Source organism: Theobroma cacao, chromosome 8, assembly GCF_000208745.1.
Source record: "Theobroma cacao cultivar B97-61/B2 chromosome 8, Criollo_cocoa_genome_V2, whole genome shotgun sequence".
Classification (NCBI taxonomy): domain Eukaryota; kingdom Viridiplantae; phylum Streptophyta; class Magnoliopsida; order Malvales; family Malvaceae; genus Theobroma; species Theobroma cacao.
This window is the reverse complement of record NC_030857.1, coordinates 17,928,256-17,953,395: the sequence shown is the minus strand read 5'-3', so window position 1 is coordinate 17,953,395 and position 25,140 is coordinate 17,928,256. Positions and strand designations below refer to the sequence as shown.

The window sequence follows — 25,140 nt, the reverse complement described above, 5'->3', positions numbered from 1 at the left end:
AGTTTTATATTTCAGGACAAGTTTTCCAAATTCAGCATACAAGCAATCATATCATCTTGTAGAAAATCATAAGAAATATCACATGAATTAAATGTTACCTCAAATTCTTCTTCTCTTGCCATCAAGCAAAAATTTGCTTTCTTTCAATTTTTCTTTTTCTTCTTCCAAGCTTGAGGAGTCATTATCGGACCATGTTGCTGCTACCATTAGTTTCTTTGGTTTCTTCATCCTTCTTTAAGAATTTTCCTTCAGCGTTGTACATTTAGATCTAAAGTGTCCTGGTTTCTTATGTTCAAGGCAAATCATCTTCTTGTTGAGATCACACTTGTGCTTATTTTTCCAAAAGAAACTTTGGTCTTTCTTATAATTTTCCCTTCCAAATCTTCTGCCTTTTTGTCCCATCAGCTTTTTAAACCTTATGGCCATCATTGCTAATGCTTTATCATCATCACTTGACAATTATTAAAGTTCTTCCTTAAGTGTACTAATCTTGAGTGCAAGATTTTTTCTTTTCTCTTTAGCTTCTTTCGTTTCTTCCTCTTATTTTTCCTTCATTTCAAGTTCACGTGTGAGGAGTGAATCACAAATTTCATTAAGTGTGACCGCATTAAGATTCTTGGTCTCTTAGATGACAGTGACTTTGGGTTTTTAGCTTTTTGGGAGGCATCTAAGTTGTCTTTTTACTAACTCATGTTCAGGGATGGTTTTCCCAAGCTGATTGAGCTTGTTTATAACATTGGTAAACATATCGAACATGATAAAGATATCTTCACCCGGTTCCATTTTGAACATTTCATAATTATGGGTGAGTAAGACAATTTTGGACTCATTTACTTGTGAAGCCCTTTCATGAATGACTTTGAGTTTTTTCCAAATTTCTTTAGCTGCAATATAGCTAGAGATTTTGTTGAATTCTATAGGGGTTAGTGCATAGTGAAGGGTTTTGATAGCTTTGAAATTTGCTTAGACCTTTTTAACTTCAACCTCAGTCCACTCAACTTTTGGCTTAGGCATTCTCTCACCTATGACAAAACTAGTTGAAGTGGGAACATAGGGTCCTCTCGTGATTACATTTCACATTTCATAGTTAAGGGCTCTAATTTATATGGATATCCAAGTACTCAAATAAGCATAAATTGATCCATCAAATAAAAGAGACCTATTATAGACAGACCTTCAACAACAACAGACTTTTGCAAAGCCATATGGGTATTTCTTAAAGATGTTAAGCTTTAAATTTAGGGTTTGGTTTTGATACCACTTGTTGGTCCTGTTGAAGTGCTAGAGGGGGGAGGTGAATAGCACTTAAAATCTTCTAGTCAGAATTTTAGAACTTGTAGAGCTTTTAATCAACTAAATGAAGGAAGGTCAAGAACTTGTTAGGATTAAAAGACACCAAATAAGGAGGGTTAGAGAAAAGTGCACAATGCAAGAGTATTTATAGTGGTTCAGTCCCCTTGACCTACATCCACTACCTTGATCTAATCAAGGATTTTCAACCCAACTTCACTATACCTATGGAATTAAAGGCTTCCACCAAACTTTTACAATTTGAGCTTCTAACCCATGCTCTATTCCCTTACCATGACCTTTTAAAGTGTTTCCCACACTCTAAATACCCAAGAAAAAGAAGAAAAAGAAGATAAAGAAGTACAACTAGAAGTCTTTACAAATCTGGATAGATTACAAGCAAGTTCAAACACTTTTTCTACAATAAGAGCGAAGAACAAGTGTTTATTGTGAAAGATATTTGGCTTTTTACTCAAAATGGCTTTTTTCTCATTCAATCTCATTTTTGTGATCATTGGAGCTTCCTTTTACACTTTGGGAGGCTGATTTTGCTATTCAAGATAAATTCTAGCTATTAAGGACAACTCTGATGCCATTTTAGTCGTTATTTTGTTTTCTAGTGTTTAAATTCAAAAGGGTAAATAGAGTTCGGCTAACTGATTACAAGCAACTCTAACCAATTATAACTTCTCTGTCTTGCACTATCTTGTTGCTGTGTACTCTGCGTTAACTGATTAAGGGATCTCTGTCTTCAGGCTTCTATACTTCAGTAGACTTTCTTTAATTGATTAACTCTCTCCTTAACTAATTAACACATAAATCATGTTTTTATTTGAAAACATAGCCGTTCCTTGGCGTTGGCTGAGTTCACCCTCACGTGGTCGTTTGGCATGAAGTGAACTCTAAAGTTTTACCTCAGGAGTTACCCTACGAGCCTCCTCATCGAGGTAAAAATATACCCGAATTCCGTGCCCCTCAAAATGGTTGGTCCACAGAACTCGCCCACTGCAGCAAGCTAAACCCACCATACAATAAAATTTACGATAGCATGACATGACAATTATTTTAATTTATAGCCTCTCAAGGCAAATCAACAGTTTATGCATTTTCAACACAAATACCCATCCAACCATTCATGCGCACATTATCATAAGCCATTCAATTCAAAACATAATTTACAATGCAGCAAGTAGTCTCTAATTACTCCATTTTCAAGTCATCATTGAATTTCAAAACAATTTATAAAATCATTTCATTTATACACATTTTGCTTGTAAAACTTAAAGATTTACCATTTAAACTCATTTTTCTATCAAATCAGAAAAACGAATAAAAACTACTTTAGATAATTAAGACGATAATAAAGTTACTCACTGTAATGGGAATCGAGTTCCGAGTACTCCGATTCTTGATCCTCGAGTACTATCTCTTTACTTTTGCCAGAAAGCTCACCACCTAGACAAATGTACAATAAGCCATTTACTACATTTGTGCTAAATTGTTATAAAACCAATTCAGGCTCTATACTAATGCATGAAATGGGATGTGAAATACTCGGGTAACTATTTAAATACGGTGTTCAATATAAATTCAATTATGTACCTAAATAAAATGGTATTGGCCTAATTTGATCTATCACCCAATTAATTGGTCAATATGTCCAATTCAACTCTAAATAATTCCATTTCTCTCCTAATACTCCAAATCACCAAACACAAATTAAATAACTTGAAATATGGTAAAATCATCCTCACATTTTCTCTTGAAAAATTCAGTCATGGTGAGTGCACTAACAGTATAATTTTTCATGCTTGATTCTCACACCATAAATCATTCATTTCTAATCAAATCACTTGAAATAAAATCAAGTCCACCATCAACACACCATAGGGAAGATTCGGCCATCAGTAACTAACTAAAAACACTAGAATATATTGAAATCTAACCAAATCCAAGTTCAAAACTCCTCCCCCCATGTCCAGCCAACAAGGGTATCCTCAAGCAAACTTGATCCTCAACTATGGAAATTGAAAAAGAATGCATAGGAAAGGTAGATCACAAGCTAGAATTGAAAAATCTTACCTTTTGTCAATTGATTTTTTGAAATTTTTTGAATTTCTCTTGAATTTCTTAGCTAGGTTTTTGTTCTTCTTCTTTTCTTCCCTTTTCTTCGTTTGGCCGACCAAGACAAATGAGTTGGGAGGGTTATGGGCTGATTTTTAAAGCCAAATAATATGAAAATTTAACACACGTCACCATTCCATTGGCCCATGTGTCATACTTACCCATTAAGCAATCTCTCTCCACTATTTAAAATTCCTCAATTATCCATAATAATAATGGGTGAAATTCATGTGCTGGACAAGTGTTGGGTGGTAAAAAATTCCAATTTGCCCTTGAGAGGCAAAATGACTATTTTGCCCCTTAGGCTCGAAAAAATGTCGAAATTAAAATTTTTCACTTTTTAAACTCAAATTATACTCCAAATGATCAATCTTAGTCAAAAATTTCATCCAACGCTCACATCTTAACCTCTGGTGGCAAAATGACCGTTTTACCCCTAGATCATGAAAATTCTAATTTAACTCCAAATCGATCCTCGAACTCTGAATCACTATTTTAAGTCATTCTAGGGTTTTAAAATTCTCAATTTCATCTTAAAATCTCTATTTGGACTAGTTCGAGGTTTAATTCAATTTAATTATACTATTTGGTACATTGTCGTCCTTTAATAATTTTCGAGGTACCAGAGTAAGCAAACATGCATTCTTATATAAGAATGACATAATAAACATATTGTAGAGCCGGGCTTGACAGTTTTCCTTTGTTCAACACCATCAGTTAAGCTTAGTGCTGACTAATTAAGATTTTTCTATTTTGTTCAACTTGTCACACAGTCTTGCCTTAACTGATTAAGGCTTCTTGTTAATTAGTTTTGAGGGTTCTGTCTTCACTAACCTTTTTCATCTTTCTCGTTTTAATTGATTAACCTATCTATTATTTGACCTTGCCTTTAAACACTAATTTTATTAAGGGAATTAACTTTTTCCTGCACACTGAATTAATTGAGTTAGATATTAATGAGGGAAGAATATTTTGTTATCATCAAAAACATATGGAGTCAGCAATTTAGTGAACAACATTATGTACATGATGGATCCAATTTTTGAGGCGTATGGAATCCTATCCATGAGACTTCTCTCTTTTGGGTCTGAAGACACATGTTTTTTGAAATATGTATGCCATACAACATAAGGAAAAACCCTTCTTGTTCCCTACTAAACCACTTTAGCACCTTATTTATGTAGGCAGATTACGAGAATCCAAGCAATCTTTTAGATATATCTCTATAAATCTTTATTCCAAATATGTAGGTCACTTTTCCCAAATCCTTTATGGTGAACATCTTCAATAACCTATTTCAATTGACTGCAACATAGCTATGTTGTTTCCCATGAGTGATATGTCATTGACATATAACACCAAGAAGATGATTGCACTCCCACTACTTTTCTTGTATACACAAGGATCATCTCCGTTGTTGATGAAATCTATTTTTTTAATTGTTTCATCAAAATGAATGTTCCAACTCCGAAATGCTTACTTAAGTTTGTAGATGAACTTTTGAAAGCTTTCATACCTTGTTAACATTTCCTTTAGATATTAAACCATCATGTTGTTTCATATACACTTTCTTCTACAAAATTACATTAAGGAATGCCATTTTCACATCCATCTTCCATATCTTATTGTCATGGTATGTCACAACACCAAGCAATAACCAAATAGATTTAAGCATAGCTATTAGTAAAGAGGTTTCTTCAAAGTCAATTCCTTATCTTTGTTAAAAACCTTTGGCCACTAACTTAGCCTTGTATGCCTATACATTGCCATCAATGTTGGTTTTACTCTTATAAACCCACTCAAACCCTATCAGCTTTATACCTTTAGGTGGATCGACCAAAGTCCATACTTGGTTCATATCCATGGTATCCATTTTGGATTTCACACCTCTTGCTTTTTTCTAAAATCAGTGTTTGACATCACTTCCTTTTATGTATTAGGCTCATTATCAATGAGCAATGCATTTATTTTACGAGAAATCTACATCTCTTTGGAATCTAAAGTGTCCTAGTAGATTGTCGATGTTCTTTTGTATTTTGAGCTTTTGGCTGTGCATCTCATATACTAGCCACCGACTCAAGTTCTATTGAAACGTTAGTTTGTGGCTCTTGAACTAGTTGAAGAATTATATTTCTCCCATTACTTCTTTCTAGTAGAATCTCTTTCTTTAAATAGTAACATGTCCGGAGATAAACACCTTTTGACAATAGCATTGTAAAATTAATAGCCAAATGATTTTTTGGGATATCCTACAAACTTACATTTATTTAATCATGCACCAAGATTGAAAGATTGTGCACGATTCACATAAATTATGCATCCCACAATCTTCAAGTAAGACAAATCTAGCCTTTTACCTTTTCATATCTCATATAAAGTTTTGTGTATTGATTTGATTGGAACTTTATAAGATTATAAACAGTTTCAAGTTCACATCCCCAAAATGAAGTAGGAAGATCTACCTTAATCATCATGGATCAAACCATGTCCAACATGGTTTGATTTTTCTTTTCTAAAATGTAGTTATGTTGTAGAGTTCTAGGAGGTGTCTATTGAGATAGAATTTCATTTCTTTTACATAGTCTATAAAATTTTTTGCTAAGATATTCTCCACCTCAATCTGATCTAAATGTAAAAATATTCTTCCCACATTGCAAAAGCTCCAGCAAAGCCAAAAAGATGAAATATCTAAATTACAAGAATCTAATTCAAACTTCTCATGTGAGATCTACATCGAAACTGTTAGTGTAGACAACAAGTTCAAGAACAGAAGCATGTGCAAGCATGATTTCTGCTCTGACTACATAGCCAAATATATTGAAGCGAAGGTGCTAGAATACAATATAACCAATATCAACTGCCCCACGCTCAGCTACGATTTTTCGTTGGACTTGATTTCTTACAGGCTTGTCATCTTAAACCATCTTTTCGACAAATGGTATGATCTTCTTTACAGTGAAACTGTTTTAGAGTACTACTCTGACAGGTTCGTTTACTACCCATATTGAGATTGCTCGGCTTTAATCTTGAATGAGGGCAACGATAACGTAGACAAGTCTACCTGTTCGAATTGTAAGAAGAAGTTTTGTTTTCAATGCAAGAGCCCATGGGATGCTGGTTATGGATGTAGGGAGAAATGAATGTATAGAGAAAAGAACGATATTCTAGCTAGGCAGTTGATAAAAAAAAAATGAAGTGGATTAAGTGCCCAAAGTGTAGAAATACTGCGGAGCGAAAGGGTGGTTGTTTGTTTATAGATTCCAGAGGTTGGTGTACTGGTTTGTTTTTAGCAGGGTGGATTTGTTTTGTGGATAGCACTTTGTGCAAATGTTTGGCACTGTAAGGCATTTGTATTGGTTTCATCTTGATTGCTTATTTCACGGATTATGTCCTTAAGTGGATTTCATGTGGAGCTGGTATAACAGGTGGGTTGTGATATTGCAAGTTTCTTGCATAATGGAGCTGATTTGTTCGTGTATTCGGAACCATCTGATGGGTTTTTATTACTGGTTTGGTGCCAAAACTAGGTAGTGTAAGCTTTGGATTTTGGTTTATATTTGTGCCCATATGCCAAGTTCCTACTATGAGTTAGTGCTTTGTTGAGTTTGTGATCAGTTAGTAGGAGAAGCAAATTGAGAATAATTGGGATCTTTATTGAATACTGTTGGAGTTTATGCTGCAACGTGCTGCTTAAAAGTAAGGTCACGTCGAGTCTGCTATTGTGTCATGTTATTTGATCGAGACTATGACCGAATATGGGACAAAATGAATTGTGAATAGTTAGGCTCTCATATTAATGCTAGTTTTTTTGGTCAATTGTTTTAATGAGCTATTGTAATGCAAGGATCTAATGCTCTGGGTGTACGTTTTTGAATGGCTTTTGTAACTCTTTATGGTCCCCTCAAGTTGTCATAGTTTTGAGGGATGTATAGGCTATTGCCTTTGTGATGGTAGTGACGGAAAATGCTTTTGCCTTTTAGCAAGGGTTCAAGGTGTAGAGGTACTGCATTTTTTTGTAAGTAGCACCCTCAACAATTGTACAGCACCTGCCGTTTTAGATGAGTTATTGTCATTAGAAGTCTTTTACCACTTTTGTGATGGTCTAAAAACATGCTAGCAGATCTTTCACCTTTTCTTGTAAAAGGTGGTTTGGTTATCTTAGCAAGTAGACAAAATTCACAAGTTCTATATGGTTTATAATCACAATGATCTAAGTATCCTACTTTATTTAACTTTGTGACTCTTTTCTAATTGATATGGCTAAGTCTACAATGCCAAAAGTAAAATTGAGTTGGACCATCGAACTTCGTTTTCTTGAAATTTATATTGAGCATTAATCTTTCTAGCACTAGAGTGTATAATCCCAATGCAAAAATTCCATTACCTTAGAAAATGTTATCCAAATAAAGGAGTAATTATGTCAATTTATTCTAAATTCAAAATCATAATTTACCCGCAAAATATGATACTTAAATAATGCTTCTTTAAAGAACTAAAACATAATAACACTCTTTGAGTTCCAAAACTAAACTGCTAGGTAAAGGTAAATAAAAGGTCTCTACAACTAAAGCATCAATTCTTGCAACATTTTCCATTCATTGGTGGACTTCTCCTTTATCTATCCCTTTGTTGTTTTTCTGATTCCTACAAGTTGTTACACAAGTGAGAAGCACATTCTGTATCAAATAACCAAAATATTGAAACAATAGTAGATAGGTTTAGCTCAATCATAAACATACTTGTAGGTGAAGTTTCAATTTGCTTTCTCTTTTAGGCTTGCCAATAAACCTTACAATTCCATCTCTACTATCCTTATTTGCCATAATGATGGCAATGCGTCATGGACTTTTTCCAATTCCTTATTGAAAATACCGTATTATTATCTTTTAATCATATTGTCAAACATCTTGGAGATAGGAGGAACATAAATCATGAGTTGATACCATTCTTCATTCACAATTTTCTAAATTATTGGTTAAACTTATTCTTACTCAATGTACAGTAATATCTCCTTATAGTTCATTAGTGCATATAGTTCGGCAATGTAGAACTCATCTTCCTTTGGATATCGATGTTTCTCAAATTAACCTAAAAGTCGACCAAGATAGGTGAAAATTGACTGACGACCAACTACATCAACTTGTCCACCGTTGTTATTCCATGGGACCCAGTTCATTTTTGTTGGGAATGTAGGTTCGAAGTACATCGAACAAAACGATGATATTTCATTGATGATATATGCTTCACAAATGATCCTTCCACAGGTGCACAATTTTTTTATCTTTTCTTTTAGATGATGTAAAAACCTAAAAATCAACGTTCATTTTCATGTTCTAATTGTCAAATTAAAGCAAAAATTTTAATTACATGTGTGGCTTGCAATACCTCTTGAATGGATACATCCATTGATAATGGACCAGTTGATAACTCTATGATATAGAGTTATTTGAGCTTAATTTTGATAATAAATTAGCGTAGTTCTTATAGTAATGCATAGAAATTAGTAGATTTTATTTAATTATTTTAAATTAGTTATTTTAGGTGAGCCAATCTAATTATGGTTAATTTTATGCTTAATTTGGTGTTAATGTGGATAAGATATGTTGTTATTGATTTATTTGTACTTTTGTAAGTGTTTGAAAGAAGAATTTTAGTAAAAGAAAGAGAGCAATTTTAACGTGCAAACTTCTAATGCATATGTTTTGGTATTTTGGCCATAACTTTCTTTAAAAAGCTCTAAATGAATCGATTCTTAAACCATTGGAAAGATAAAAAAAAAAAACTACAACTTTCATGTTTGCCACTTTTCCCAGTTCGGCTTGCAAAATAGTCAAAAATCTTGTCGAAGTTGATATATTGCAATAGTCTTAGAGTAATTACGATTTCTGTTAATTAATTAGGCAAGGTTGTGACTCACATAGTCTAATGAGGAAATCCTTGTTCGAATTGAATTCTTTCTTCACCCAACTTAGCCTAACTTCAAAGTCTATAAAAACAACATTTTGGAGGACTTAAAGAGAGCGGAAGAAACACCAGATTGACAGTTGAGAATCAAGCAACAAAGTCATTGAAGCTGAGAAGATTTTCAAGGATTTGAAGAAGACTTGGAAGATCAAGATTATAATTTTTGAGTTTTATCTTTTTGATTATTCTTTTATTTTCTTAGTTTGTTTTTATTGTTTAAATTTTATTCAATGATAATGTGTGACTTGATAGGGAACTAAATTTTTTATCTAAGATTTTGATTGAACTCATTATGTAGTCTGAATTATTTATCTCTCTTTTGATTATGTTTGATAGATTTAAGTTGTTTATTTTATTCTGTTCTTAATGCTTCTAATTGCCTGATCACCAATTAGATTGAATTGGAAACCTAGGTTAAACCTTGATGAAAGAAATTTAAGTAGACCTTGAATAGAATAGCGTATGATCAAATACACTTAGTTGATTAGGTGGTTTGATTTACATATAGGGTAGACATACACCTATAAGCCATACGTAGCCAAAATTAGATTACAAACTTAATAAATCTGTCTTCAATATAATTTGCATAGACACATAGTAAATCAATTGGGAGAGGTATTTTTATGAAAAACTCGACAGAGACTTGTAAATAAATTAGGACTCTAAATTAGCAACTTAATCCATTAAACTAAGTTAAGACAGAGGGACAATAATCAAATGAAGTATAGAGGGATATTATAATCTTAGGTCTGGTAGTTGACTGAAATTTCAGTTTAATAGTTTTAATTTTTTCTTTGAATAATTTTAAAATTTGGTTGTTTGAATAAAGTTAGGGTGTGCTAATTTTAGTAGTTAATAGTAGGAATTAAAACAATTTTCTGTGGGAATGATACTCTATTTCATCATTATATTACTTGTTAACGATACATGCACTTGCGTGAGAAATCAACAACACCGGTCCTCCAACCGTAGCTTCATATAGCAAGTGGATCGAAAAATGCTCTATTGAGTCGAAAAAATCGAAGGGAAAATTTTTTTGTAATTTACAAATGGTTTCCATAATTTTTCCTTCTTGTGCAATGGTATGAGTAACACGCGGTTTGGTTACACATAAATCACAAAAGAGATATGAGATCTCAACGATTACACTCCAAATAATGTAACGAACTATATCACACAAGGCAATTAAGAGCAAATGTTATAAGAAAACGTGACAATCATGACTTTTCATCCCATAAAAGTTACATTTCTGCTTGTTCACACACTGTGCTATGTTAGAGGCAAAACCATCTAGTAGTCGTAACTATTTCACCCAAGCATACACAGCTTTTCATTGCTCCTTAGTCAAACTGTATGAGGCTTTCGGTTTAAAAAGTTTACCATTATTTGCAATTAAGTGCAATTCCAATGGATTGTTTACTCTGTCCTCATTAACTACTTCGTTCTACTCATTAGACTTATCAAAATGGGCTTGACCCATTGGGTTGGCCCATCTTTTATTGAAAATGAGGTGGGTTGGGCTTAAAAATTTAGGCCCATATTTGAACCGAGCCTAAATGGGCTAGCCCATCCAATTAGTGGGCTGGGGTGGGTTGGGGCGGGCCAGAAGAAAAAAATAAATTAATAATTTTATATATTTAACTATATAAAATTAATAATTTAGTTACCAATGGTATTGCTTATTTTATATATTTCAATGTCTTTAATCTTTACTTGTCAAATTAATAATTTTAGTTTAGATTAAAACTTATTATCTCTTTTTCTTTTAGGCAATGAATATTAGATGATAAATTAATAACGATTCAGACCTTGAGACATCATTGCTGTCTGAATTAGATTTAAATATTTTGCTTGAGGATGAGGATTGAGGAGGATATAAATGAGCTTTAAAGTTTTTATTATTTTGTTATACACTTATGTTTATGGGATGGTAGTTTGTGTTAAAGATTGAAACTTTATTTATGTAATTTATTTGCTTATTTATATTTGGTGTAATTTATTTGTTTGTAATATGGTTTTATTATTCAATTTATAGATTAAATCATAGAACAATTTTATTGATAGGAAGTTTGTTAGGTAGAATTATAAAAATATTTTTTTTTTTTGAAAAAAAAGAAATGGGTTGGCACAATCGGGCCCATGGACTAGCAAGGGGTGAGCTGAGCTGGGGTTTTGATGGCTCATGTAAAAATTGGGCTAACCTAGCCCAACACGTATTTTCTTAGCCCATAAGGGTTTGGGCCGAGCTAGCCCATATTGACATCTCTACTGCTCACAATCAAAATGTCCCGATGATTGGCTAGCATGGAATGATTGCCCATGTGTATCTCATATTGTGTACACATTGATAAACCCTTTGCGAAATAGGTGTTCCTTAACCTTTTTAGCAACCAAGAGCTTACTATTCATACATCGAGAGTAAGGACATCTGATCTTATTCTCAGTCACATATCTTGGTTGATTGAACACAAATAAAATAAATTCATTTATGTCATTCACAAATTCTATCATCAGAAATCCCTTTGAATCTACTCAAGAATACATCCAACTCCTATTTCATTCTATTCTAAGAAAACTATAATAACATACATATGATGTTGTTCATTAATAGATATTAACACCAACATCAATAGAAAATAAAAACTAACTTAAATGCTAGAATTAATTAATTACTTAATTACTAAAACTTTTTTTCATAATTAATTTTAAATTTTTCTAAATTTCCTAATACATTTGGAATTGATTAATTACTAATGCATGATTCTTCATAATTAAGTAAATTATGTAATTAATTCCCTAAGCCCTTTAATTAATTTAAATTATATAATATTGCTCATTTAATTAATTGCTTAAATACTTATAACACATTACATACCTTATTAATTAACTAAATTATTTAATTAAATCATTAATACCTTGTTTTATTTAAATATTTTTAAATTAAATAACATTACTAATTTAGTTAATTGCCTGATTACAAAAACATTTTTTCATTTCCTTAGTTAAATTATTTAATTATTTCAGTAAAAACCTTAATTAATTCAAATAAGTTTTAATTTTCCTAAATTAACTAATTTACTTAATTGATTAATTACTTACACTTGTAATACATTACATTACTTAATTAACTTAATTATTTAATTTCGTTATCAACACGTTAATTAATTTAAATATTTTTTAAATTAAATTAAATGATATTACTAATTTAGTTAATTGCTTACTTGCTAAAATAATTTTCCATTTGATTAGTTAAATTATCTCAAATAGAAATCCAACACCAAATATAGATTACTAAAACATTTTTCCATTTGATTAGTTACTAATTTGCTTAATTCCACCTGATTACTGAAAATTATATCCATTTTGCTTAATTACCAAAGTTTACTTAATTACTATATTTGCTTAATTAGTAAAAATTAGTTACTAATTTTTATTTAACAACTAAACCAAACTCTATCAGCAACTAAACACCTTAGCTCTAACAAATAAACAGCAAAATGCCAACAACAACACATTACCACGTAATTACCAAAACATGACAGCAACACAATTTTTTCATTTCATTACACCAACAACCACAGCCAACATTTTTTTTAACAAGCAAATTTTGATTCAAATGCAACAAATCATACAGCCAACAGCTCATAAGAAACAATAGCAACAAATCCAATTGAATCAAATAATAATGCCCTAGCTAAACCCCAAATCAAACTACCAACAACCTTAAATATTCAAACAATCCAAACCACAAAATTGGCAAAGCTAAATGGCAGAAATCTAACCTTCAATAGCCTTAAACCTAACCGAAGAAGGACAATGAGAATGAAAGGTGCTGGAAAGGAACTTCAATGGAGGGGGCAGGTCGATCAGGAGAAGGAGAATGGAGGGGAGCAAACAGAACTAAAGAATGGGCTAGACTTGCATATGGCTAGGTAGATCGCCAGCATGGGTTGATTGTCGATGGAGGGAGCGATGAGGTCGAGCATGGGGCCAACAGTAGATGGGATGGAGAGACAAAGAGAAGAAGGGAGAATGGGAAAAATGAGGGGGAAAAGGCTGTGTTGGGGATTTTAATTAGGATAACCAACGGAATCGCCGACGAGATCTTTTGTCAATAATTAAAAAATAATTACTGATGGAATGTTCTGTTGATTCTATCGATAAAATGACCAAATTTTTCATTGGTCTTACTGGCCAAGCTTCCGTCAGCGATACTAATAAAAAATTGGTTAGTAAAATGGCCAGTGAATTTCTTCTGTGAAGACATTACCAACGGAGAGTTTCCATCGGTAAAATGTGCACCATCTTACTATTCAAGCACACTATTGTTTTGCTAAAGAAATCCATCGACATATTTCATCGGTAATTTGTCAATACTTCTCACAATCTTGTTTCGTCAGTGATCCATCGGTAATTGTTGAGGGATCATTATCGACGAATATGATTCTGTTGGTAAAAGTGTGTTTTTTTTAATGAGATAACAATGTAGCATTTAGTTTACAAGAATTTTGTTAGGAATGTAATATTAATTTTCAAAATTACTCTTATTTATGAAAATGCAAGTTTAATGTATTTGTATTTTTTTATTGTTAATTTTTATATAATATAATCTTTTAAAAATATTTTTAATGTCATATTTTTATTTTCATTTCTTATTATAATCTTATATATTTTATTTTCATTGCTTAATATAATTTCCTATATTATATATTTTATTTTAATTTTTTTTCCTTTAAAAGATAATATAAATTTTATTAACAATCAATCATCCACCATCCAACAGAGAATGACTATTGAGAATAATAAAGAGACATTCCTCAAAATCTATATATAAAAAAATAAATTATAACATTGCAAAATGTATTTAACAATGTAACAAAGTTGAAGGGCAAAAATATCTTTAATAACATTACAAAGTGCAATGCAATGCAATCTGATTGCATTAGTTTTGGACTGTAATCACATTACATCTTTTGGTTGTAATATGATTACATTGCAATCTTACGTTGCAATGGTTTGTTGCAAAACAAATATTGCAATGTTATTTAATCGAGCACATTGGAAGGAATGTTCTCCCACTTCCCTCATATCAAACACTACCTTAAGCAAAACTTAGAATATCATTAGAAAAAATAAATTCAAATAGCTTACTAATCACAACTAAATAGAAAATATTGGTTGCAACTCTCTTTCACGTCAAGCGGGTGGGTTCTAAGACTCATATGTGGCAACTAGTTTCAAGTATCTCTATATTTCAATCTATGAAATTGATTGCTTATTTCACAAGTGATGTAACATATAATAGTCTCTTGGCTTACATCAATATTGTCTTGGTAAAACATTGACTAGGAACTATTTAAGAATGATGCTTTGATGTAATGAAAATTTCATAATTATAATACATAATATTTCTTTTACGAAGTGTATTCATCCCATGAGCTTTATCATTACAAGTAAATAAAATTAAATTGTATAAACTCATAGATGAAGGAAACTTTAATTATTGCAATGCATAAATTAGATATCAATATTTTTTACAAAACAAGTCGATTGACTTGCAAGACACACATTGACTTTATATAGAGATGATTAATAAAAAAGGATTAATCAAAGCAAAACAACCACAAATTGTGAAGCCTATATGGTTTTAATGAAACAAACTCAGAAGTCAAAAGGCCCAAGATGAGAAAACGAATAAAAGGCCCAAATTGGTTTATTCTCATGTTACTGGACAAAAGAGAAACAGAAACTACAACTCAATTTAGTTTAGTATATTTTATATTTGGGTAAAATACCTACACCCTCTTAAGTTTTGATCGAAATTATACGAAGGTCCATTAGTTTTCGAAAGTCCATTAATTTTCAAAATGGACACTCCGTCCAAAACGTCTAAACGGCATTAATGTTAAATATGAAATGTCTAAAATGTTTTTTTTTTCTTTTATTGTCTTCTTTTTTGTCAAGCTTGCCGATGGCATCCTTTGCATCAGCTGACCACCCTTCTCCACCCTACGCTCCCCAAGAGAGCATCGCAGCCTCGATTGGGCTTTCCAAAGGAACACTAGAGCTCCTAAGGTTGCTCCCTTAGGGAGCCCTAATCAAGCTCCCAAAGGGAGCTCTGATGCACCTTTCGGGCTCCTTCTTTTTTTAAAAAAATGATAAAAAATTGATAAAATTATATAATAATAATTTGTAAAATTAATAAAGGGTAAAATTATCTTTTTAATATTACCATGTCATCAAACTAACGGAAATACTAACAGTTGACTAACGGTTGGATCTATATGTCCAACAGAAAATATTTTTTTAAGACAGGGTATTTATTTTGAAAACTAATGGATCTCTATGTAATTTCAATTAAAATTTAAGGGGGTGAAAGTATTTTATCTTTTATATTTTGATTTTGTAATCTCTTTGAATTTTTTTTCTTTTGTATAATCCTAGCTAAATGCAGGTGGAGGGATTAAAACATAGAAAATTTTCTTCTTCGCCTTTTTTTTCCTGCTCTCTAATTTGATATAATATAATCTTTCAAATATAATTTTAATGTCATATATTTTATTTTCATTTCTTAATATAATTTCCTATATTGTATATTTTGTTTTAATTTCTTTTTCCTTTGAAAGACAATATAAATTTTATTAATAGTCATCATCCATCATCCAACAGAGAATGACCATAGAGCATAAAAAAGAAACATTCCTCAAAATCTATATATATATAAAAATAAATTATAGCATTACAAAATGTCTTTAGCAAAGTAACAAAGTTGAAGGGCAAAAATATGTTTCATAATACTACAGAGTGCAATGCAATCTGATTGCATTGATTTAGACTGCAATCACATTATAGCATTGCAATCTTACATTGCAAAACAAATACTGCAATGTTATTTAATCAAGCACATTGCAAGGAATGTGCTCCTACTTCCCTCATATTAAACGCTATCTTAAACAAAACTTAAAATATTATTAGAAAAAATAAATTCAAATGGCTAACCAATCACACCTAGATAGAAAATATTGGTTGCAACTCTCTTTAACGTCAAATAGTTAGGTTCTGAAACTCGTATGTTGCAATAAGTTTCAAGCATCTTTATATTTCAATCTATGAAATTGATTGCTTATTTCACAAGGGATGTAACATTTACCAGTCTCTTGGCTTACATCAATATTTTGTCTTGATAAAACTTTGACTAGGAACTATTTAAGAATGATGCTTTGATGCAATGAAAATTTCAGAATTATAATACATTATATTTCCTTTACAAAGTGTATTCATCCCATGAACTTCATCTTTTACAAGTAAATAAAATTAAATTGTATAAACTCATAGATGAAAGAAACTTTAATTATTGCAATGCATAAATTAGATATCAATATTTTCTACAAAACATGTTGATTGGCTTGCAAGACATACATTGGCTTTATACAAAGATGATTAAAAAAAAGGATTAATCTGGGCAAAACAACCCAAATTGTGAAGCCTTTATGGTTGTAATGAAAAAGAATCTGAAGTTAGAAAGCCCACGATGAGAAAACGAATAAAAGGCCCAAATTGGTTCTCATGTTACCGGACAAAAGAGAAACAAAAAGTACAGCTCAATTTAGTTTAATATATTTTATATTTGGATAAAATACTACCACCCTCCTAAGTTTTAATCAAAATTTCATGGAAGTCTATTAGTTTTCAAAATGGACACTCCGTCCTAAACATTTAAACGACATTAATGTTAAATATGAAATGTCTAAAATGTTTTTTTTCTTTTTTTCTATTGTTTTCTTTCTCTTAGGCTGACTGACGACGTCCTTAACATTAGCCGACCACCCATATCCGCCCTGCGCTCCCCTAGAGAGCACTAGATTGGTGTTCCTTAAGAGCATGGAAGCCTCGATCAAGCTCTTTAAAAGAGCATTAGAGCTCCCAAGGATTTGGTGCTCCTTTAAGAGCCCCGATAGGGCACCCCAAGGGAGCTCTGATGCTCCCTTAAGGAGCCCGATTAGGGGTCTCTCTTTACAAAAAATTAATAAAAAATTGATAAAATTATATAATAGTAATTTTTAAAATTAATAAAGGGTAAAATTATTTTTTTAATATTACCACGTTATCAAACAAACGGATATTAACGGTTGACTAACGGCTAGATTTATGAGTCCAACGCAAGATTTTTTTTTTTTAGGACGGGATTTCTATTTTGAAAACTAATGGACTTCCATATAATTTCGATCAAAATTTAAAAAGGTAAAAGTATTTTATCTTTTATATTTTGATTTTGTAATCTCCTTGAATTTTTTTTCTTTTGTATAATCCTTGTAGACACCATATTTTTTGTGGTTAAAAAATAAATAAATATATGATAAAAAATAATAATAAACAAAAGATAAACAACAAACAAAAAAATAAAAATAAAAAAATAAAAAAAAAATAGAAAGAGAAAAGGGGAGAGGGTACGACTGGCAGGGCGCGAATGCACCCTGTCAAGCACCTCCCTCACCCTGCCAGGCGCGAAAAATTCACGTCTGATAGGGTAGTGAAGGCACTACACTCGGCCAAAAAGCCAAGTGTATAAAGCCCCACTATAGCAAGGGGGATCAGGGATCGGGAGCCAAAAAATCTGAAAACCCCAGCTACTTGCAAAAAACCCTAGTTTTTAGCAGTAAAAAATCACAATCAATAAAAAATCCCTAGTCTCTAGCAGCCACAACAATCCACAAAAATAAAGAAAAATACATAAAAAATATACCCAAAAAATACCAAAAAATTCACAAATGAAAGAAAGTAAGTGGCTGTGTTTTCTTTTGGGGAATTTTTAGTTGATGTCAGGTTGCTTTGGAGGGAGTTTTATTAGAGTTTGGGTAAGCTTGGGTTGCCGTCAATCGGTCAACGAGAGAGGGGAAGATTTGGGTTACTGGTGGGCATAGAAGAGGGCTGTTTAGGGGAGATTTAAACGATCATCGATCTTAGGAAGAGAGAGAGAGCAGACCAACGATTAGGAGAGCCAACCGTTAGGGAGCGACGTCGGCGTGAAGGTGAGAGGAGTTGAGAGCTCAAGTGAGCTTGGGTTGTTGTCGGTCAGTCATAGAGAGAGCGCCGATCATTTAGGGCAACCGATCTGGGATCTGTCGGCGTAGGAAAGAGAAAAGTGGGTATCGGCGACACTGCAGGCTTGGGGCTAGCTACCACCGGTTTTGGGGACTGTTAGAGTTTGGGTTTGGAAGGTGAGTTGTCGACAAAGGGAAGAAAAGGGAGAGACAAGCTGGTCAACGGCTTGGTAGAGAGAAGGGAGAGAGTTTGGGTTCTAGAGAGAGAGTCAAAAGGGAGAAAATGGAGAGAGAATAAAAAAGGTTTTTATACTCAGACATGAGCTTAAATGGCACCATTTTGGAAAAGAGAAGCAGGCATTGAAACAGCGTCATTTTGGGCATTTGTAGGCTGCTGGATAGGGACCAGACGGTGGGCTTTGAGAGGCAGACCAGTTTGGCCAGACTAATCATGTTGGGCTACTGTCAACCCATTGAAGGAATATAATTTTTTGTTTGGTTTTGATTTTGTGGTTATGTTGGGCCCAATGTTTAGCTAGAAAGACAAATCAGTTTTAGTAGATTATTAGGTAGAATAAAAAAGATAAAATACATATAAAAATGATTAGATGTTAAGAGAGAACAGAAATAAAAAATAGCAAATTAAAAATTAAAAATAAACGAGAATAAATTATGAAGAATTAGAATTAAAATGTAATGAAATAAAAATATGAAATATATTAAAAAAAAGGGCTTTATATAAAATGGAGAGGGATATAGATGAAGAGAGAATGAAATTAGGATAAGATAAAGAATTATCAACAAAATTATTTAATTTAATGCCGATGATGGAATGATCGGTCGGGACGTGAGAATGCACAATCCGGGCCCATTTTCTCTAAGTTCGGGATCCAAATTAAGGCTCCACTAGTACGATGGGAGAGCCTCAATTCCGAGATCCTGAAATTTTTTTTATATAATTAAAATTTTTTAAAATACAAAATCATTCAAATAAATAAATAATAAAATAATAAATAAACAAATAATAGGTAAAAATATATATATATAAATAAAAATAATAATAATGATAATAATGATTCAAATGCATATATATAATAAATGTATGAAAAGGTAAAACCCATGACATTAAATAAATAGACAAGTAGTATAAACTATCAACACGGAAATTTCGAAACAATAAATAATTTAAAAATTAAACATTAAATATCTAGTGGTATAAACCATAGATTAGTAAAATGTTATGTAAAAGAAATAAAATAGAAAGTAAAAAAATGGAATTAAACATAGATATAAAATTTTAGGCATTAGGTTTGAATAAAAGCTTGCTTAAAAAAATCATAATAAGAAAAAAATAGAAAAATATGATAATAAAAAATAAAATAATAATAATAATTAAATAACAATAAATGACAAAAAATAGATAATTGCATTAGCATAGCATATATATATATTGCATCATGCATATCATTGCATATAAATATTTTTGTTTTCGAGTTTAAGCCCCTATGATGGGATCTTTCGAGAATCTTGCGAATGCGGGTATTCTTCGAAAAGTTCTCTAGGTGAAAAGGTGTCTCTGGGTCCCACCAGTATGATGGAAGGGCTCGAGAAACATCTTTAATAAAATGCTTTTGCCCGAATTAGGTTCATTATGCACAAAAATATTATTTTAAAAGAAAATGTATGATGACCCCGATGACGGGATTTATTCATCAAATTTGCAAAGACGAATTTCTCGAATAATTCCCTAGGTGAGAGAATACCCCAGATCCCACCAGTATGATGGGCGGATCCGGGAGAATATCCTCGATAAAAGGTTATTCGTCCGACATAATTTTATCCCACGCTATGCATTTCATCTTGCCTCACATTTGCATTCCATTTTAGGTTAAATAAGAGATAAAATAAGAGAATAATAACTAAAGAAATATAGTGAAATTAAAAATTAAAGCCTAATAGAATAATCTAAAAATGGTACCGTTCATAAAACGGGCATCTCAGGGGTACTAATCCTTCCTCGAGCATAACTGTACTCCAGAACTTAGATCTAGAAAAACGTAGACCAGTTTAAGGTTCTTTTCGGTGGGCTTAAAATTAATTTAAGGCTTCTTCGATTAGAATCGAGTCATTAGGTGGCCAATCGCACCTAGTAAAAAAGAGATTGGTGGCAACTCCTAGTTTTAGAGTTTTCACTCGCATCTGGTGGTCGGGTTCCCGCACCCGCACGTTATGACAGTTGGAACATAGAAACTCTTTGATGAGGATTCTGAACCAAGCATATGTGGATCACGACATTTCAGTTGAAAATTTAGACTACATCATTGGGAACATTTCAGTGGGTAACATAATATCCTTTAGCGATGAAGAAATCCCTTCTGGAGGTAGGGGAAACTACAGAGCCTTGCATATCACTACCAAGTGTAAAGGCTGTACCGTCGTAAAAGTGCTGCTTGATAATGGATCGTCCTTGAATGTGATGCCCATGAGGACCTTGGCCCGCTTACCCATCGACATGTCTTACATGAGAAAGAGCCAGATAATTGTGAGAGCCTTTGATGGGACGAGTAGAGAAATAGTAGGGGATATTGAGATACCGATAGAAATCAGCCCGTGCACCTTTACCACTGAATTTCAGGTTATGGATATCGCTCCTTCATACAATTATTTGTTGGGAAGACCTTGGATCCACTTAGCTGGGGCCATACCTTCATCGTTTCACCAAAAAGTCAAGTTCATCATGGAGGGGAAGATTATATGTGTTAACAGGGAAGAGGATTTACTCATAAGCAAGCCAGCGAATACTCCTTATGTAGAAGCAGCGAAATAAGTGCCTGAATGTTCCTTTCGATCCTTTGAGTTTGTTAACACCACATATGTTGGAGAAAAAACTAGACCACCCATTCCGAGGCTTTCCAAAATCACCAAGATGGTTGTCAGTCAAATAGTAAGAAAAGGATACCGAGCGGGGGCAAGACTGGGAGAAGAGCTGCAAGGCATAAAAAGGCCAATACATGTTACCAAAAATAAAGAAAGGTTTTGCTTAAGATATAAGCCGACTAAGAAGGAAAGGGAAGAAATGATAGCCGAAAGAAGAAGGGAAAGATTGGCTCACTTTAAAGGGCATGAGTTGGAAAACCATGGAATAATATATCCTCATCTCTACGAGACATTTCGATTTGGAGGCTGCATATTTCCTGAATCACTCACCGTTGGAAGTAGAGAAATGGTGTCAGCATTAAGGGAAGCCTTTTCTAATTTATCAATATGCGCAATAGACGAAAGTGAAGAGCAGCCAGGAAATATGGATGGGATTCCTACTACATACCTCGGGCCACCGAAGTTGAAGTTGAGCAGCTGAACCACCATGAGTTTACCAGTCACTTATGATTCAATTTCAAAGTAATGCAAACTAAACATCCGTGCTTATGCCCAAGAGCATTGGAAATTTTATGTATCGAGCTTTTTTATCATTTATCATTTTAATAAAATGACATGTGTAGTGCATTTCTCATATCTCCTCTCATGATTCACCATTTCCATTATTGTCATTCATTTCTTTACTTCAACTGTTTGTGTTTACGATAGCTCTATATCTTTCAAATCCCTTTGTCTGCCAGGGTTCCAAGTAATGAATACGAAGATGGTAATGACAGTAGTTTTGAGGTCAATTTTGAAAAAAGTACAAGTGTCAGTGAACTTGACGATACAGAAAACGTGGAGGATTATGATTTAACTCAAGACTTGTTAAGACTAGTAGAATATGAGGGGAGACAAATTGTCCCACATCAAGAGACACTTGAAACGATTAATTTGGGAAATGAAGATAATAAGAAAGAAGTTGGAATTGGTACGACGTTGGTGCCAGTTGAAAAGGAAAAACTAATAAAGCTACTTCATGAATATGTAGATGTGTTTGCATGGTCCTATCAAGATATGCCAGGACTTAATATAGACATTGTAGCCCATAAATTGCCTTTGAAACCTGAATGCAAACCAATTAAGCAAAAGTTGAGAAGGATGAAACCTGAAATGCTGTTGAAAATTAAGGAAGAGGTGAAAAAACAGTTCGATGCAGGATTCTTGGAAGTAGCTAAGTACCCCGAATGGGTTGCAAATATTGTCCCAGTGCCTAAGAAAGATGGGAAAGTAAGAATGTGTGTGGACTATTGAGATTTGAATAGAGCTAGCCCAAAAGATAATTTTCCTCTGCCCCACATCGACACCCTTGTTGACAATACTACTCGTCATTCCATGGTTTCCTTTATGGATGGTTTTTTAAGGTATAACCAAATTAAGATGGCACTAGAGGATAAAGAAAAAACTACCTTCATAACCATGTGGGGAACCTTTTGTTATAAGGTAATGCCATTTGGTTTGAAGAGTGCTAGGGCAACTTATCAACGAGTCATGGTGACTCTTTTCCATGACATGATGCACAAAGAGGTTGAGGTGTATGTGGATGATATGATTGTAAAAGCTTGCAAAACAGGAGACTATGCGACCAATCCTGAAAGGTTATTTAAGAGGTTACGAAAGTTTCAGCTCAGATTAAATCTGGCAAAGTGCACTTTTGGAGTCACTTTAGGAAAGTTACCTAGTTTCGTCGTCAGTGAAAGAGGAATAGAAGTTGACCCGGATAAGGTTCAAGCAATCCATGATTTGCCTCATCCCAAAATGCAGAAAGAAGTTAGAGGATTCTTGGGAATGTTGAATTATATAGCCCAGTTCATATCACAACTCACACTCAAATGTGACCCAATCTTCAAGCTCTTTCGCAAACACAATCCTAGGGCATGGAACAAGGAGTGTCAAATTGCTTTTGACAAGGTTAAAGAATATATGTTGAGTCCGCCAATGTTGGTACCACCTGTGGCCGGGAGACCCATCCTTTTGTACCTGACAATAAATGAAGGATCCATGGGATGTGTGTTGGGACAGCATGATGAAACTGGTAAGAAAGAAAGGGCAGTTTACTACTTGAGTAAAAAGTTCACTGAGTACGAGTCCAAGTATTCCTCGTTGAAAAGATCTGTTGTGCTTTAGCATGGACGGCATATCGACTCAGGCAGTACATGCTATATCATACCACTTGGCTCATTACGAAGTTGGATCCTATTAAATATATCTTCGAGAAACCATCCTTATTAGGTAGAGTGGCAAGATGGCAACTGTTGTTGTCTAAATATGATATTGTATATGTGTCCCAAAAAGCTATCAAAGGAAGTGCAATCGCAGATTTTCTAGCGGAAAGGGTGGAGGAGGATTATGAACCAATGGATTTTGAGTTCCCAAATGAGAACCTGATGTCGATTTGTCAAACAAATGAGGAAGAATCAGAGGAGCAAGAGAATTGGAAGATGTTTTTCGATGGAGCTTCGAATGCCTTGGGGCATGGCATAGGAGCCGTGTTAGTGTCACCAGAAGAAGATCATTTTCACGTCATAGCTAAACTCAACTTCTATTGCACCAATAATATGGCTGAATATGAAGCTTGTGTCATGGGTCTTCATGCAGCAATCGAGAGGAAAATTCACGTTTTGGAAGTGTATGGAGATTCTGCTTTGGTCATTTATCAGTTGCGAGGAGAATGGGAGACACGTGACTTGAAGTTAATCCGGTATCATAATTATGTTTCAAAGCTGATTGAAAATTTTGGTAAGATTCGCTTCACCCATTTGCCCCAAGAGGAGAACCAAATGGCTGATGCATTAGCCACGCTGGCAGCAATGTTCAAAGTTGGTACCGATGTCAAGATCCAACCCATTATGATTAATCTTTTAGAGTGCCCCGCACACTGCTCCAGTGTAGAGGAAGAAGTAGACGGGAAATCGTGGTACCATGATATTGTGCATTATCTCAAGTTTCAACAGTATATGGAACAAAGCTCAGAAAATGATAAGAAAACCATTAGAAGGTTGGCAATGAATTTCTTCTTGGATGGGGACATCTTATACAAGAGAAGTAGGGATCAAGTGCTTTTAAGATGTGTGGATTTAGCCGAAGCTCGGAGAATAGTTGAGGAAGTTCACGAAGGAATTTGTGGGGCACATATAAATAGGCATATGTTAGCAAGACAAGTCATGAGAGCAGGGTATTACTGGCTCACGTTGGAAATGGATTGTATAGATTTCGCTCGAAAGTGTCATAAGTGTCAGATATACGCAGACAGAATCCATACTCTTGGAAATTCACTGCATGTATTGACATCACCATGGCCATTCTCAATGTAGGGCATGGATGTGATTGGGTTAATAACCCCGAAGGCATCAAATGGGCATCGGTTTATTCTTGTGGCAATTGACTACTTCACTAAGTGGGTAGAAGCAGCATCTTATGCCAATGTGACCCATAAAGTGGTATGTAAGTTCATCCAAAAAGAAATAATATGCCGCTGTGGTCTCTTGAAAAGGATCATCACAGATAACGTTAGTAACCTCAATGGTTCAATGATGAAAGAGGTTTGTGCCAAGTTCAAGATCAAGCATCACAATTTAGTGCCTTATCACCCAAAAATGAATGGAGCGGTCGAACCAGCCAACAAAAACATCAAAAGGATAATTGAAAAGATGACAGATGTATACAAAGATTGGCATGAGAAGTTACCCTTTGCTTTGCATGCTTATCGCACAACCGTCCGAACTTCCACGAGAGCTACGCCGTTCTCTTTGGTATATGGGATGGAAGCAGTTTTACCAATTGAAGTAGAAATCCCTTCCCTAAG

At 33.6% G+C, this 25,140-nt stretch overlaps 1 protein-coding gene and 1 long non-coding RNA gene across 2 annotated transcripts; one reads left to right on the top strand and one right to left on the bottom strand.

The window, feature by feature from the left end:
* Window positions 7,819-13,541, bottom strand: LOC108663070. The gene is made up of 2 exons (XR_001928990.1): window positions 13,161-13,541; window positions 7,819-8,058 (listed from the first exon to the last, which is right to left on the bottom strand). It is a non-coding gene; the product is annotated as an uncharacterized LOC108663070 (long non-coding RNA).
* Window positions 23,492-24,649, top strand: LOC108663044. The gene has a single exon (XM_018125540.1). The coding sequence runs from the start codon at window positions 23,492-23,494 to the stop codon at window positions 24,647-24,649; it is 1,158 nt and encodes a 385-aa protein (XP_017981029.1).